Source organism: Necator americanus, chromosome IV, assembly GCF_031761385.1.
Source record: "Necator americanus strain Aroian chromosome IV, whole genome shotgun sequence".
NCBI classification, from domain to species: domain Eukaryota; kingdom Metazoa; phylum Nematoda; class Chromadorea; order Rhabditida; family Ancylostomatidae; genus Necator; species Necator americanus.
In genome coordinates, this window is record NC_087374.1 from 13,233,897 (window position 1) to 13,249,104 (window position 15,208).

General features: G+C 41.0%; 1 protein-coding gene across 2 annotated transcripts; it reads left to right on the top strand.

The window, feature by feature from the left end:
• Window positions 1–1,126: 1,126 nt before the first annotated feature.
• On the top strand, window positions 1,127–14,971 carry RB195_001140 (uncharacterized protein; the record flags this gene model as incomplete). Of its 2 annotated transcripts, none has more annotated exons than XM_064197784.1 (15): window positions 1,127–1,137; window positions 7,476–7,530; window positions 7,603–7,697; window positions 7,748–7,889; window positions 8,170–8,273; window positions 8,336–8,462; window positions 9,594–9,690; window positions 9,750–9,852; window positions 9,907–10,082; window positions 10,138–10,195; window positions 10,250–10,298; window positions 11,959–12,047; window positions 12,120–12,199; window positions 12,907–13,091; window positions 14,870–14,971. In XM_064197784.1, the coding sequence occupies 15 exons, from the start codon at window positions 1,127–1,129 to the stop codon at window positions 14,969–14,971; spliced, it is 1,473 nt and encodes a 490-aa protein (XP_064053664.1). The 2 variants fall into 2 exon arrangements, with proteins under 2 accessions (XP_064053664.1, XP_064053665.1); XM_064197783.1 differs by lacking the exon at window positions 1,127–1,137 and adding an exon at window positions 2,081–2,127.
• Between the last annotated feature and the right edge of the window lie 237 nt (window positions 14,972–15,208).

Consider the following 15,208-nt stretch of genomic DNA (forward strand, 5'->3'; position numbering starts at 1 on the left):
AAGGAAAAGTCCTAGATCGGGATTGAAAAAAATAATTCGAGAATCACCTCTTTTATGTACTAACCAATCCTGGATATTATCTACACAAAAAGTTGCTCATCGTCTTTCCCCTTCGATACGGTCACGTTTTTTTCATTTATTAAATTTGACTGTCTTCCATTGCAAAGGTGTTGATGAAAATCTTTTTGCCTTTCATCAGATCCTTTTGTAACCTTTAATCTTCTTGGTTTAGTACCTTCATTCACTTGTTCCAAACCTCTCAAGCGAAGTTTTCGTAGTAACTTCACATCCAGTTGCAAATTTCAGATTTTCCATGTCCTAATTAGGTCAGCTGACTTACGATAGCAAAATTATGCGAGAAAATTCACTACAGTACTTACCATTAGGTTGAACCTAACACGTAATGGCTAAAGAAATTGACTGATTTTCTGCCAACACCACAAGCATGTAGCTTGTATGAACTTTTTAACATCTCTATTTTAATATTAATCTATTTGATTTATTTTTTCATTATGGCAGAGAACTCTGTTACACAATCCCTCAGGCGTTAGAAGGATTATAATCTAAATTTTTCCATAATTTTCTGTGCTGTTTGTCTATGAACTCGTAAGTTTTTTCCTCTGTTCTAACTATGATTAATTATGATTGTTTAATATGTTAAATCCTTAAACTTTGGAAGTTTTTTGAATAGCTTACGTTCTGAGCAGGTTTTTCATTGACGATTTTTGATCTTTCTTCTTCGAACCGTTTGATTTGCTCGTGTTCAACGGATTATGGAATTTTTAAAGAATATCGTTAGAAATGTCATACGTTAAAAACAAAAAAGGAACTGCCCAATATCTACTCGAATACTTCCTGTTGGTTTTCCAGGACGGGAGAAAGAAACGTTCAAAAAGCAGATGAAGGAGAAAAAAATTGATAAGTTTTTGTTGGGTGCATTCTCTATGCACCGATAAGAGTGTTCAGCCGCAGTAGCTGTAGCTCGACGACCTCAACTGGTTTTCTCGTTTGTTCGCGCCGAAAACGGCGGCGATTACTATGTGTGACGCGCCTGCGCTGCGGAGAAACCATCGCCTGTTTCTGCTCATTCACCGCAAACACCGCCGCCGACTTTCGCGCTGCAACGATGAGTCTGAGGTATGTCCGGCAAACACACATTGCAGTAGGAATACGCTTGAGAATCCGTTCTCATCCGCTGTGCATTATACTGTTAAATTATACGCAGTAGAATTTATTTTATTATGTAAAGAATGATATTTTGAGGTTTTGATGGAAGAAAACTTCTTAGTTGTGCGAACAATGCTGGACAATCAGTGGTTCTACGCTTTAAAATCCACTAAATTCAGTATGTAGTGAACGTTCGGAATTTTATTTCGATCAAAACACAGATTCATTGCATTTGGGATAATCGCGATTATCGCGTGATCCGCGCCAATATCTATGTGAAAATTTTTGATACCTACATAACATTTTGAAGTAAATTACTGGATTTTTCTCTCGTTCAATGAATCTTAGTCTTTCTTGAAATTCAAGATTATATTCACAATGATGATGACTTTCTACGTGGATTGAAAGCCAGCACATTTCTTTTGTTGTCGAGCATCTCTCCTTCGTTCCCTTAGGGTTGAAGAGTGAAGGATTTTTTCTTGCTCTTTTACAAAATTTTATATATCTCTGTAAGAGTCGTGAAAAGTACCAGATAAATGCGTAAGTCACTTATTTTTAGATCAATTGTTTATCTTAGTGAACATGACCTTAACATTGCTGAAATGAATTCTTGAATCGAATTCTGAAGACCTTGATTGATTTATGTGGGGATTTATGGTCACACGTTAATTTGAAAGGTCGACACTGACGTGGATTTATTTAGTTGTTCTGAAAATTTATTCGATTTTTTAAATTCTGTTCGAAACTAAGCCTTTGGAACAAAAGTTGAATGTAAAATTGTCACGTACGTTTCTAGGCTATTAATTACTGTTTTCCAGCATTCTGCTAGCTTTTTTTCCAATTCCGTGCGTTAAAAAAATTAATTAAAGACTCTGATGGAAGAAACGGTTCTATTGGATGAAAATTTTTTCGCATGCCATCCATCGGAGATCGAGATAGGCGAAAGTTCGATAAAGCAAAGTTTGTGGAATAAACCAGATGGATAAATGAAAGATCTCCCGGGCCTGAGTTCCTAAACGGGCAAATTTCGTCTATGTTTGCAGTATGAGGGCCTCGGTGCTCATGCTGCAAAATGCACATCGTGTTATATTTTTGGTCATCTTTTTTAAAATTAGCTGCCTCATCTTAACAAAGTTGTTGACAGTAAATTTTAGCAGTAACTGTTTGACCGCTGAGGAGCAATTGCTAGTAAGTGATACGTTTCCTTTTCATTCAGTTGGATAAAAACGCTATAAAAAACGACCTTGCGGACAATCTCATAAATACTTCAAAAACGCAGTTTTTGATTGATTTTTTTGAGCTGTAGCCAAGATTGGTATTGATCCTCTCTAAATTTCACAAACGTTTTTTTTTGCATAGGAGTTTTTTGCGTTAGGAGCAATCGCGCTATTTTTTTATTTTGGAAAAGGAATCAATGAACCATGAGTGAAGGACTCTCACATTTTAAAAATTGCAAATGGTTCTTTAATATTAAAAAAGTTTTGTTCATTCAAATGTTCAGTTTTTTCAGGGGATTAACTCCGAGAATACAAAACAATACTCCGTGAATTGAATTCTTCAAAAAAAAAAACTAGAAAACAAAACTCACGCATGCAATAAAATGCGTCTCTTTGTTGCTTTCCCTTTCTCGCCAACGTTCCCTTCATTTCCTGAACAGATTTTTTGCCGTTGAAAGTCACTGTCATTTCACATAGAAAAGATGACATGCAGATTACGGTAGCCTTCAAATTGCACTTTTAAAAGAATCCTCCATGGTTTCACTAAGATAAACAAGAGATGAACAATAAATCAGTCAATCAATAATAATATATAATATATATTATAATAAATAATAATAATAATCAAATCAATAATGTACCTTCAACTGTTGCTTATCTATCGATTAACGTACCACGCGCTGCAAAACATTTTATTTTTTTACACTGAATTTTCTTTTAAGAAGAACTAGGACCTATAGACCAACCCAATAAATAGTCCTTTTCATTTACTAAACACATGGACGTTTGTTGTCCATGTAGTCGTTTTTTGGATGGTATGGTCGGTGAGCAAAAATTCGCTGCTACAGTGCGTTTAATGAGCGCTTGAAGTTACCAACTGCGCAACCTTCGCCTACGTTTTTTCTTTCGGCTGGCGGCCATATTAAACTCATAAACACCTTTTCATTTTGGATTTATCAGCAACAAGAACAGCTTTCTTAGCCGAAAAAGGAGCTGACGGCGAAAGATGAGAATGTTACTGAAATTCGCGTAGTGCAATTACATAACTTTGACTATTATTTAAATATACTGTAACACTAAAAGTTCGTCGTTCAACAGCCCGACGTTCTATGGTTACTTAAATCTTCAAAAATCTGTGTTGGAGATGGCGGTCACTACCTACCACCTTCAAGGCTCAAAATCCCAAGGAAGGAAAAATTCCTGGAGAAGTGATTTTTGAGTATATGCGAAAATGTTGGCTGACAAATTCTCAATGAGTTTAGAGCAAAACACCTCAGAATCCATAAGCTGAATAAAGTCATGAAAGTCCTTTAATCTGTACCTTCCCGGAATTGTTAGCATGGACATACAAACTTTAGCGCCGATCGTCCATTTGCTGAGATTTCTAGGAGAAACGGGGTGCGGTGCAGTCGGTTAGAGGTCCGTTGTAGCCACACGGTCTAGGGTTCGAAAGTGCAAACCAGGCCTTTCAGCCCTCCGGGGTCGATAGATTGGAACCAGACTTGTCTGGAAGGATAAAAATACTGACTTGATCATCGGCTGGCCCCGCGAGTCATTGTACAGGCCAATGCGCGTTCCAAAACATCAACGATTACGAATTCCAGTAAGACGCGCCTGCGCATCCGAAGTGGATTGATACGCCAATGACTTTATCCTTTATCATTTCGGAAGAACATAACAGATTGTTCGGAAAGTCTTACACAAAAATCTTCAAAATCCAGATTTGTCTAGAAATGTTCTGGCAAGTGCAAGAATCTATTCAAGTTTCGACTAATAATTAATAATAGTATGTCAATTACTATCATATATATTACATACTACTAACTAACAAATAATAATATTAGTAATAATCTCGACTCCTCGCAGCTTCATTGGAAACGAAATCCACAAAGCTCACAATTTCCTCGTTGTTCTCCTTCCTATTGATAGTCGCGGCGCACTCGGCGATTATCTCGTCGACAACACCATCACCAGCGCTGTTTGAACACACGTATTTTGTCCAGATAATCCAAACATTTTTCCACTATCGTGTTCCATTAATTACCCATCATACGAAATATTTTTCACGCACTACATGCACCCTTGCGCTCACTTCATCGCAAAATTTTTTACTCTTCTTATTGTTGGAAAAGACCATCGTAGCCTTGAACCGGTTTCGTTTCAGCGACTTGTTTAAAATTAACAAGTATAAATACTAAAATAAAATCGTCCACCTCAATTTGTGGTAACTTCCAAAAAATTCGTTGTAGACGTTAAATTTGGCTTTTGTTAGAAAAAAGAAGCAAACATTCGACTTCTGTCGTTCTTTCTTTTTTCAGCCTCACCTCTCAAATTCATATCCCAGAAAATCCCAAATGCATTACTGAATATTTTCGTATTTCATATTTCCGTACGACGCGTGCAGCGCAATTGTACAAGCTGTTTCTGCGTTTTTCATCACTTTCGATGGTCTGAAAGCTCCTTAAGGCCAAGTTCTATCAGTCTGAGGTCGATAAGTTGTCTACGAGGATGAAAATACCAAATTCATGCATCGATTACTCTCCCTTACCCCATCCTTTCCAATAACAAGCCATTGTGCAGGCTCCATACGCGTTTGTGAACCTCAAAGGATTCGAAATTGAAAATTGAACGCGTTGATGCATTCGGCAAGGATTGATCAACCCCGAATACTTGATCCTTCATCATGAGTTCGTCTGTGAATTTCTTTAACTTACGCATCTTTTTAGAACAAATTATTTTTGTCGTTGGTGAGAAGAAATGTGAAATCCTGAATGGAAGCTCTTTCGTTCAGAACTTCACATTGCGCATTCATTGTTTGAACACCTGAGGCAATGAGGCACCTCGACGGATAGTGCCCAGCTTGCACCCACGTATAGTATTGAACTTAACTCTTTTCCAGAAATTTTGTTCTTTTATATTTCCTCTTCTGGCGGAGAAGCTGTGGAAGCGAAAGCGATGTGCAATATTACTGTATTTTAATCATTTTACATTATTATTATTATTATTATTATTATTATTATTATTATTATTATTATTATTATTATTATTATTATTATTATTATTATTATTATTATTATTATTATTATTATTATTATTATTATTATTATTATTATTACCCCCATGGCCCAGGCGAGTGTTCTGTAACCTTTTAACTCGATTTAAAACAATTCTCTTTAGTTGACTTCGATTAAGGAGGTAGACCAAAGACAAATTGTAGATAAATGATTTCTTGTTGAATGACTTAAATTTTTTTATGATGCTCGCTCAGAAAATAATAGAACACAAGAAGGATTTTGTTTCCAAAAAGCTAATTTCATTTATTTCCAAAAAGCTAATTTCAGCGCAAAGGCGATTGTAGCGCCGGCAGTAAGACGCCGCATGGCAGGTGGTTCGAAACCGCCCCAGTGATAACTAAATCTTATATCCCTCCGGGTAAATTGGTGTCAAATTTGTCTGGGAAGATGAAGACACTGACATGAGCATCGGTTGGCAAGTTATAGAACAGGCCAACACGCATTCCTCAACGTCAATGACTACGAATTGCAGTGAAATGCCTCGAATTATTTCGAGAGGACTGGAGATATGCCGGAGGCTTTATCGTTCTTTATCTTTTTCGGGGTGCAATGTTATGTTTGACCTCTTTTTCTTGATATGATGTACCAACGACAGAACTATACCCCAACTGGTATTTGAGTTCTGCTCAAACTAACGAGCCGCCCTTAAATTGAGAAGAAGAGCATAGCACTCCACCTGATTGAGCAGGACACGACTACACAATCAATCGTTTAAGATCTATGAAGTAGGCCAAAATTGGTTGGTTTTTGTGTTGCACCGAACCGAAGAACCCAAAGTTCCGATTAGCAAATATTAATGAAATAATAAATAATTAATAATTAATACAAATATTTATTTTAATTTGAATAACTAATGAATACGTTACCGCGCAAGATGGGGCGGGTGTGGTGTAGCGGTTAGAGGTTCCACTTCCTGCACGATCGATCGGAGGTTCGAATCCGCCCTAGTGCTCACCAAGCCTTTCATCCCTCCGGCGTCGATAAATTGGTACCTGACATTGTACTCGGGAGGATAGCAAACACTTTTGACACATGCTAGCTGCTATGATCGTCAGTGGTTACACGTTCGTAAACCTCAAGCAATTCCGAATTGAAGTGAACGTGGGGGAGCATCCCAAGCGGATTGATTAACGCCAGAAACTTTATCTTTTATCCTTTTTAACTATTGAAACTATTAATAAACAGAATTATTAATCAGCAGCAAAAGTGCAAGTCACAGTTTGTTTTCTCACAAAGAACAGAAGAGCGCAAAGTTCCCATGAAAATGTAGTTGACACTGTAGTCGTGGAAGCAAAATTTTGCGCTCTTGCTGCTACGATTTGTTGGTGTTAATGTGAAAATTTAGTGAAAAATATAGAAATTAGAAAAGAAATTAGAAAAGAAAGGGAGCGTGTCTCGAGTTTGACGTGGTGCGAAAACCACAGTGAGAACCTTGAGTTCAGAACGATCAGGAAGAGTGGTGCAGAACCAGCGTGGTTCTGCACCACTCTTCCTGATCGTCCTAAAAATGGTGTGGGAACGTTGTTTATTCCTACGAGAAAGGTGAAAGCGTTCCCTGCTACACGCTCCAATCCATTCTGGAGCTTGTTCATTGGTTTTACTTGAATTGGCTAGTGAGGTGACTGCATTGATCATCCACTATTCGGTCGTGGACGCGGCGGGTGCAGAAGGAGAGCCCCTTCCGGAAAAGAACACCGTCTCCAACGCTGCTTTTTTATGACGATTAGGGAGAGATGAATGGAGCCACGTTCGTTTCCGTAATCAGCAACCAAAACTCTACGTTACCCCGAAGTTTCCGTATCACGCTTCGTATTCGTGATCCGCTGCCTCTGAGTTTTAGTAATTTAGACCACGATGATCGCCAGTTTTTGTCATTTTTGTTCCTTAATTAATCAAAAATTTGTTAGAATTAATATCTTTGCAAGCTGACGCGCCACACATTTTTCAAAAGGGTGAAAGAAAAACCTCATCATCTTGTGTATTTGAATTTAATTTATGAAGAGTAGCTTCATTTCAGAGATACTCGAGAAGAGGAGCTCCTCCTATCAAAGGACGCTGAGGTCACGATGAAAGTACGAGAACCTCTCTATGAACAGAAGCAGTCTGCTTATCAACGTATTCTGATCTACGCTGAAAATGTTCAGGACCGTAGTGCGACCCCGGAAACAGCGGCCGATACGAAATTCCACAGGAGACTGCATTCCACTACAACCGACGAAATCCTCACTGAACTTGGCCTGTGAGAGCGTACCTTATTGGTCGTAGCCTGGTCTGAAGCACTTATTTCAGCCTCAATCCTCACTCAGTTTTCATCATGTTATCGATGGGTTTCCTGTGGTTCCTTTCGGCAATGCCTACTATGTCTCCAGCTTACTTGGCTCCACCCACGCATTTCTCCGAAAATTCCTCTTTTCTTACCGTTCAGAATGAGGTGACATCTTCTCTATTATTTCTTGTACCTTGTGTAGGTGTATTAAAATCTCCGTTTAAAATATCTTTAAAAAATTGATGTGATTTTACTTGGTGAGCAGCTTTTCGATATTATATATAATTCTAATAGTTTACAATATGTAATTCGTTTATTTACGAGGAAGATCATAAAACAAAAAAAAAAAACTCATCTTTTCTACAACACTAGTGCTGGAAACCCGTTTTTTAATCTTCGATTTGGAGCGGAACCAAGAATGAACTGCACTGATCCCAAATTTAAGTTCGAACTCCAACGATCAGTGATTGATCCAGCAGAAATGACGTCATCTGTGTACTTCCTCGGGAATCTGGTCCTAGGACAAATGTATTGCATGGCGGCTGACAGGTCTACTTTCTTTGAATGGATCATACAGTCGCTCGATGTTTCCTTAACCTTCCTCTTTTCAGAATTGGACGACGACCTGTTCTGGTGTGGAGTCTCATCGTATCAGGACTGGCTGGAGTTGGAGCAGCAATTGCTCCCACATTCTATCTGATGTTATTCGGGCGATTCATCCAAGGGTCCTTCTTTAACGTCAGTTCACTGCTTGATCTCCATTTCAGTTTGACTCTGTGTAGAACATTCTGAAACATTATCTACGTTCGATTACAAATGAATCCGGGCAACAAATCGCCTCGCGTCTTAACTGAGCTGAGACCACATTTGCCGTTACACTTTATTCGACTAACGCCTCCGCTTCCCTTCGTTGAAGCTTTCGAAAGAGAGCTCTATCAAAGCTGCTGCAAACCAGATATAGGTATGACCGGGTCAAAACGACGTGGAACATGGTGCGTTTTGGAACGTATTTCGTTGTGGTTATTAGCGATGAAGTGATTTTGAACCTGAGAATCAGTATTTGGTCAGTACCAAGACTTATAGGACAATATGTCCCGGCAACGGCAACACCGTAGACGGTTGCGTGCGGCGTGATGGGACCTTCACTTGTCCTCGCATAGGCCGATTGAACATAGTGATGGGGCCTAACACTGAAGTTAGAAAGGATCCAATCGCGTCACCGCACCGCTTCGAGCACAACCGCCTACCCAACTGCACTGAGCGCGTCGTTTTGAATCGACTATACATTCACACACATTCACACATACGCATACACTCTTCCTCCCGCTTGACGCAGACGAAAGCGCACTGCTCTCAGTTGGTTGAACGCATTATCTGCTCCATGCATAGAGTCCCAACAAGGTTCTGAGATTGGCAACAACAACGTTACCCAAAAAATGAACCGTATTTTTGCTACGAATCAGCTGACCTGATCTACAAAGAACTATTTATTTATTTATTGTTTATTGAAAACACCTGCAGGTGTGCCATAAAACAAAAAAAAACAAGGTGGAACAGAGCTCACTAGAATTTCGCCTGAATTTTACACAACAAGACTGGCCCTTCAATGCTTCAACTATGAAAAGAACTTACTTGCTTTTCGAAAGGAGTTCTTAGATGTGAGCGGTTTGGTTATTTGCAATTCATTTCGCTACTTTTTAAAATTTTTTTCTAATCAAAAAGTTACATAAAATGTAACTTTTTGATTAGAAAAAAATTTTTGATTAGAAAAAAGAGCAAGGGGTATCAGATAGGAGAGAAGAAGAAAATATTCCAAGTTATCTCACATTGCCTTTTTCAAATATATTCTGTGAATTTTATACGTTGCAGTCGATCACAATGATCAATTGGGTGTTATGTTGTGAATCCATAGCATTCAAAGGCCATTCTTACGCGTCCGTGATCTTTGGCGTCTTCTGGGTGGCAGGTTCACACATTAACGTAGCTGTCTTTCATTTCCGAAAAAAGAAATTCCTTTCTTTTCAGGATACTGCATAATTACTCCTATAGCTCATTTTTTCCCGTCCTGGCGAGCCCTACAATTCATGACCTCACTTCCCACTTTGTTATTTGGATTTGTGATGCTCGTGTGAGTTAGTCTGGATGCTAAAGTCGCAAATCTCTATCAAAACTCATTCCACAGATCCCTTCCGGAAAGCTTCGATTTTCTGATCACCAAGAAAAAACCGATCAAAGCAGAGAAATGGATTAAACGAGCACAAAAATGGGGAGCACGCAAGTTCGAATGCGATGTGATGAAAACAATTGAGAACGAGACCGCACGAATTCCGGAAGAGACAAGCCTTATGGAAAGCCTTCGTAGGTCATCGGCGACGTTCATCCTCTAGAATTATTCATGTTCCATCCATTCTAGGTCACGTTGTGCACAGTTCGGAGCTCATGCTGTACATAGCTATCCAGACGGTGCTATGGTGAGGGTTGTTTGTCACCGCGAGCGATGCTATCCTCTAATTATCCTCTTTCAGGGTGGTGGACTTTATGATTTATAATGCATTATCACTGATGTCAACAGACGTGGGTTCTGTCTGCTCTTTATGTTATCATTCTAACAATTTTCCAAATGTTCTCCTAGCGCTTGGTCAAATATGTGCAATAACTGACAAACCATGTCCATTTCTAGGGGTACTTCGTTCCTGACGTTCAACCGAAAGGCTTATATACTGTACCCTAAAGTTATGTAGTACTACCTAGTTGTAGTATTGCCTCAGACGGTGTAAGTAAGAGTAAACCTACACCTGTCCAAAACGATCCGAAGCTCAGTGCAGTTGCGCATGCGGCTGCGTTCGACGCGGAGCGGTAAAACTAGGGGATGGGATCGAGGTGGGGCCGGTGCTAGCTTCGCCCGCGTGAGTTGTGCTGGCGAGAGTCCTCATTAACATGAAGCTCGGTTCAGTTGTGTAGTGGTTAGGATTGAGCGGCAACCCTTGCGTATCACTCTTGAGCATCACTCATGACTCCAGTTCGCGATACTCCCATTTCAATCCCAACCCTAGCTCCACCGCGCCGCTTCAGGTGCAGCCACGTGCTTAACTGCACCCAACATCATGTCGTTTTAACCCGACTATCCCCTCAATTGCAGTGAGGTGTAATGTAGCGGTTAGAGGTTCCGCTTACTGCACGATCAATCGGAGGTTCGAATCCGCCCTAGTGCTAACCAAGCCTTTCATCCCTCCGGAGTCGATAAATTGCTATAGCGCTAACCAAGCCTTTCATCCCTCCGGAGTCGATAAATTGCACCAGACTTGTCTGGGAGGATAAAAACACTGACTTGACACATCGGCTGGCCACCGCAAGTCTTTGTATAGGCCAGTTACACGTTCGTTGACCTCAAACGATTCTGAATTGAAGTGAACGTGCTGGCGCATCCCAAGCGGATTGATTAACCCCAGACACTTTAACTTTATTGTTGTTGGAGAAAAGGGTCATTTCTGTTTGTCTCATTGCGTCTTTCAGTTACCTTTGTATCATACGGTAGCAGTTCTTTCTAGATGTAGTCCAAATTTCATTGAGTTATGTTACTTGGCAGTGACACATCATGTGAAATTTACTTTCCTCCTTATGGGCATCACCCCACGAATCTGGGGTGGTGCGGGTTTCAGCTGGCTTATGCCTAACGGGGTCGTAGACTGTGGGGAAGAGGGTGATTCAGTTCATCTCTTCCTAATTGCCGTAAGAAACTGCCCGAAAGATGCGGCTTTGAGCGTTCCGGGGACTATTTTCTACAACGACGAGGAGCGTGCCAGCCTTGTGCACGCGCCGCATCTTCCGGGCCGTTTTTCATATGGCAGTTAGAGAGAATCACCCTCTTCTCCACAATCTACGACCCCGGATAGGCATAACCTACCTGAAACCCGTATCAACCCAGATTCGTTTTTCCCGTCTCTCCCTTTTCGCTCACCATGTCAAATTCGTGGTATGCTGCCCTTAAGTTCTGCAAGTGCGATTGTGGTTGTATTCTCAGATAATCGGATCCGGAGCAATTGAAAGCTGAATTTTAACGGCAACGCTTTTGTTCTCGCAATTCGACTACTACTATGCGACTAGTTCTGATACCTTTGAAAGAAGACTACTACTTCCAAACTCTCATTTGTGATTGTGAATACCAGAACTTTGATTCAGAGGAAGGATACTTCAATCTGTATTTCAGATCTTCAATAAGACTCCTCCGTTATAGGTTATGGACGGTGACGCTGACACGTCGTTCCTATTCTCTGGCCTAGTCGAACTGCCATGCTACTTCTTGATGCCGGTTGCACTTGATCGGTAGGTCTACTGCAGAAATACATCACCAGCGAAGTAGTGTAGCATATCGCGTGGAAATTTGCGTTTTTTTAGACTCGGAAGGCGACCGACAGTGATTTTAAGTCATGTTCTATCAGCGATTGCATTAGTAATAATGTGCTTCTTGAATCCAGGTTTTTTATTTACTTATAACTCATTTATTTCATACAAATGTATAAAATAAAATTCTGGTAGTACACTTTGCTGCTTTAGAGCAAAGTGCACTACCAGAATGCTGCTTGATCAATGCTTTAGAGCCTTTGGTAATGGAATTCATACGTTGGAACGTTAGGTAATGAAATTCAATACTTTAGGTGATGGAATAAATACTAACAAAAAAAAGTAAGGTATATGATTTCTTTAAATGTGGTGGCCGTTTTGATTTTGCACCATTGACGACCTTTTCAATTGCTTCAATATCGACAGGATAATCTTCTTTTGCCATTTCTTCCTCATTACCTGTCCCCACTGTCCAAAAACAGACGACACTAGCCGTCGTGGATCTGGGCTCAAGAAAGGCCTCAATGCCAGCAATCCCTTCATCAAAGGATGCCGTTTTTGGACAGTGGGGACAGGTGATGAGGAGGAAATGGCAGAAGATGATTATCCTGCCGATATTGAAGCAAGTGAAAAGGAGCGTCAATGGTGCAGATTTAAAACCACCACCATATATAAAGAAATCTTTCGAAGCGTTCAGTGAGTAAGGTATAAGCTTCAAGTCGTTCTATTAGAAAAAGAGCAGAAAACTTCCATAGACACACTTCTCATTGAAGAACACTAACGTAACTATAGGCTTCCAGGTGAACCAGCGTGTTTCAATCCAATGTTCCGATGTTTTCAGCATCACATCCTGCACTTTACATGGTTGTGTGGCTCGTCGCTAAATTTGGAATGGCCAGTGCGTTCATGTGCTGTTTCGTCTACGGATCGGAGATCTTTCCCGTCCAATATCGCAACATATGCCTTGGTTTCTGCGCAACAATCAGCAATATTGGAGCTATGATGTCTCCACATTGTGGTCTATTGGTACGTTATTTCAGCTGCTGCCTTTGTGGAGGGAGGTGGACATTTCTTACCGGTTCTTTTTTTCTATGATGCTTTTAACACTTCCATAATCCGCGTATCTCTGCGAGTTATGGATGAAGGAAACGTGCAAGAGAATAGATATGAGCGGGAGTACATAAGGGTGAAAGGCAACACATTCAGTTTTCGTGGCTAGGAAGCAATTAACAACGTATCATTCACTTCTTGACAAATTCATTCGAAGTTATTGCGCGGTGCTACATCGCGGCGTACTAACTCGACGTCGCGGGACCCGCCTCACTTCATTTCACCGCTTGCTGACACAGCAGTAAGCCCGTTTTTACATAGTGTGACCATTTTTTGGTATCTAGTGAAGACTCCTTTGAGTTTACCTTGGTGTTCTTTTTCATTTGCCTTTCTCCAAAATTTCGTGACCTTCACTAATACTCATCTACATTTTATTATCATTTTGAAGCCATGCCCAAATTTTCTACACCTTCCTCACTTACCTTCAATTTGAACAGTAAAAATGTTTTTAGATTGGAAATATCGAGGAGAGCTTTAGTGTCCTTCTTTGAGTCCGTTCTTTAAATTTCTTAACTTTTTCCGCGCTCTGTGTTTCCTAACTTTATTCGCTTCTCGCGTTGTATTTTGTCGCTTGTTTGGTTGAAGCAACGTGAGCTGTGCAAACGAGCAAGAAATAACGTGAGCACGGTAACCCTGAGAGTAAATGTGGAACTATAGTTGGGTCAAAACGACATGATGCACGGACAGTTGCGCACGCGGCTGCGCTCGAAGCGGCGCGGTGGAGCGCAGCGGTTGGAGTCGTGTAAGGACCCTCGTCACCGCCACACATCTCTGCTGTTCGGCATGGTCCCACCTCGATTCCAACCGCTCTCTCCACTGTAACGCTTCGAGCGCAGCCTCTTGCGCAACTGTTCGTGCCTCATGTCGTTTTGACACAACTATAGTAGAATTGGCGTCAGCTCTGCACATACCGCTTGGGTCACACCCTGTTTATGGCGGTTGTGAGTCCGCTCGCCTGCACACGCGGTGCGTAAGCCTGCGCTCGCATGAGTGCTTAATTGCAGAAAAAATTGACTGAGAGGGCCCTCTTAAAGGCATCACGGTTGCCTAGGTAAAAAGTGTAGATTGAGGGAGAAGGGTTCGTCCATTCCTTCCGAACATGCGCCAATTGCTTATTAGGCACACTCACTATGCAATCAGAATATAGAGCTGAGGTGCCTGAGTCGAAATCGGTGGTGCGGGTTTCAGGTGGGTTATGCCTATACAGAGTCGTAGATTAAGGAGAGAAGGGTGATTCGGTCCATTCCTTCCGAATTGTCATAAAAAACGGCCCGGAAGATACGACTTCGAGAGTTCCGGCGCGCTACTTTCTACAGCGAGTTCGGTTGGAGCGCGCCAGCTTTGTCTTCTACACCTCCTAGCATGTTTTTTTCGGGGAGAGATAACAGTTTCGTAAATTTCATGATATCCTGCTTTCGAGATCTTTCTCAATTCTGTTCACTGGCTTCCAAAGGTTATCTCTCTCGAACACGTCCCAACCCCCCACTGGGTCATACCTGTCCAGAAAGCACCGCTACTGTCAATGTGAGTCCGTCCATTGATACCCACTACTCTTTGCTTTGATATTCATTCTGTCCTTGTACAGTGGCGACTTGTCGCCTACCTTCCAAGCTTATATCCCAAAGGCGGAGCTGAACTTCTGCAGCGCAGCATCATAAAACTTCTTCCGTCTAGTGTTATTGTGTGTTTTTCAGGATAATGTGTTCCACGGCTTCATGTACGCGACATTTTCTGCGCTATGCGCATTGTGCGCATTCGTAACCTCGTTCTTGCCTGAAACAAAACACTCTCGCTAAGAATTGTCGAGAGAAACTCTACAGTGGATACTTATCATTGAGGATATACTCTCCACTTTTCCGAAAAAAAATCTAGTCTTGTCCTGTTGAGTTGTTTCTGGATAGTCCTGTATTTTAGCGTTAATTATCTGATGTCCAAAGTCGGCCCACCTCTTATTGATTTGTGAATATATTGAGAATCCTTTACATGCTGTACATCAATTTTGTTGAGACGGGTCCTGTAACCTCATTAACCTT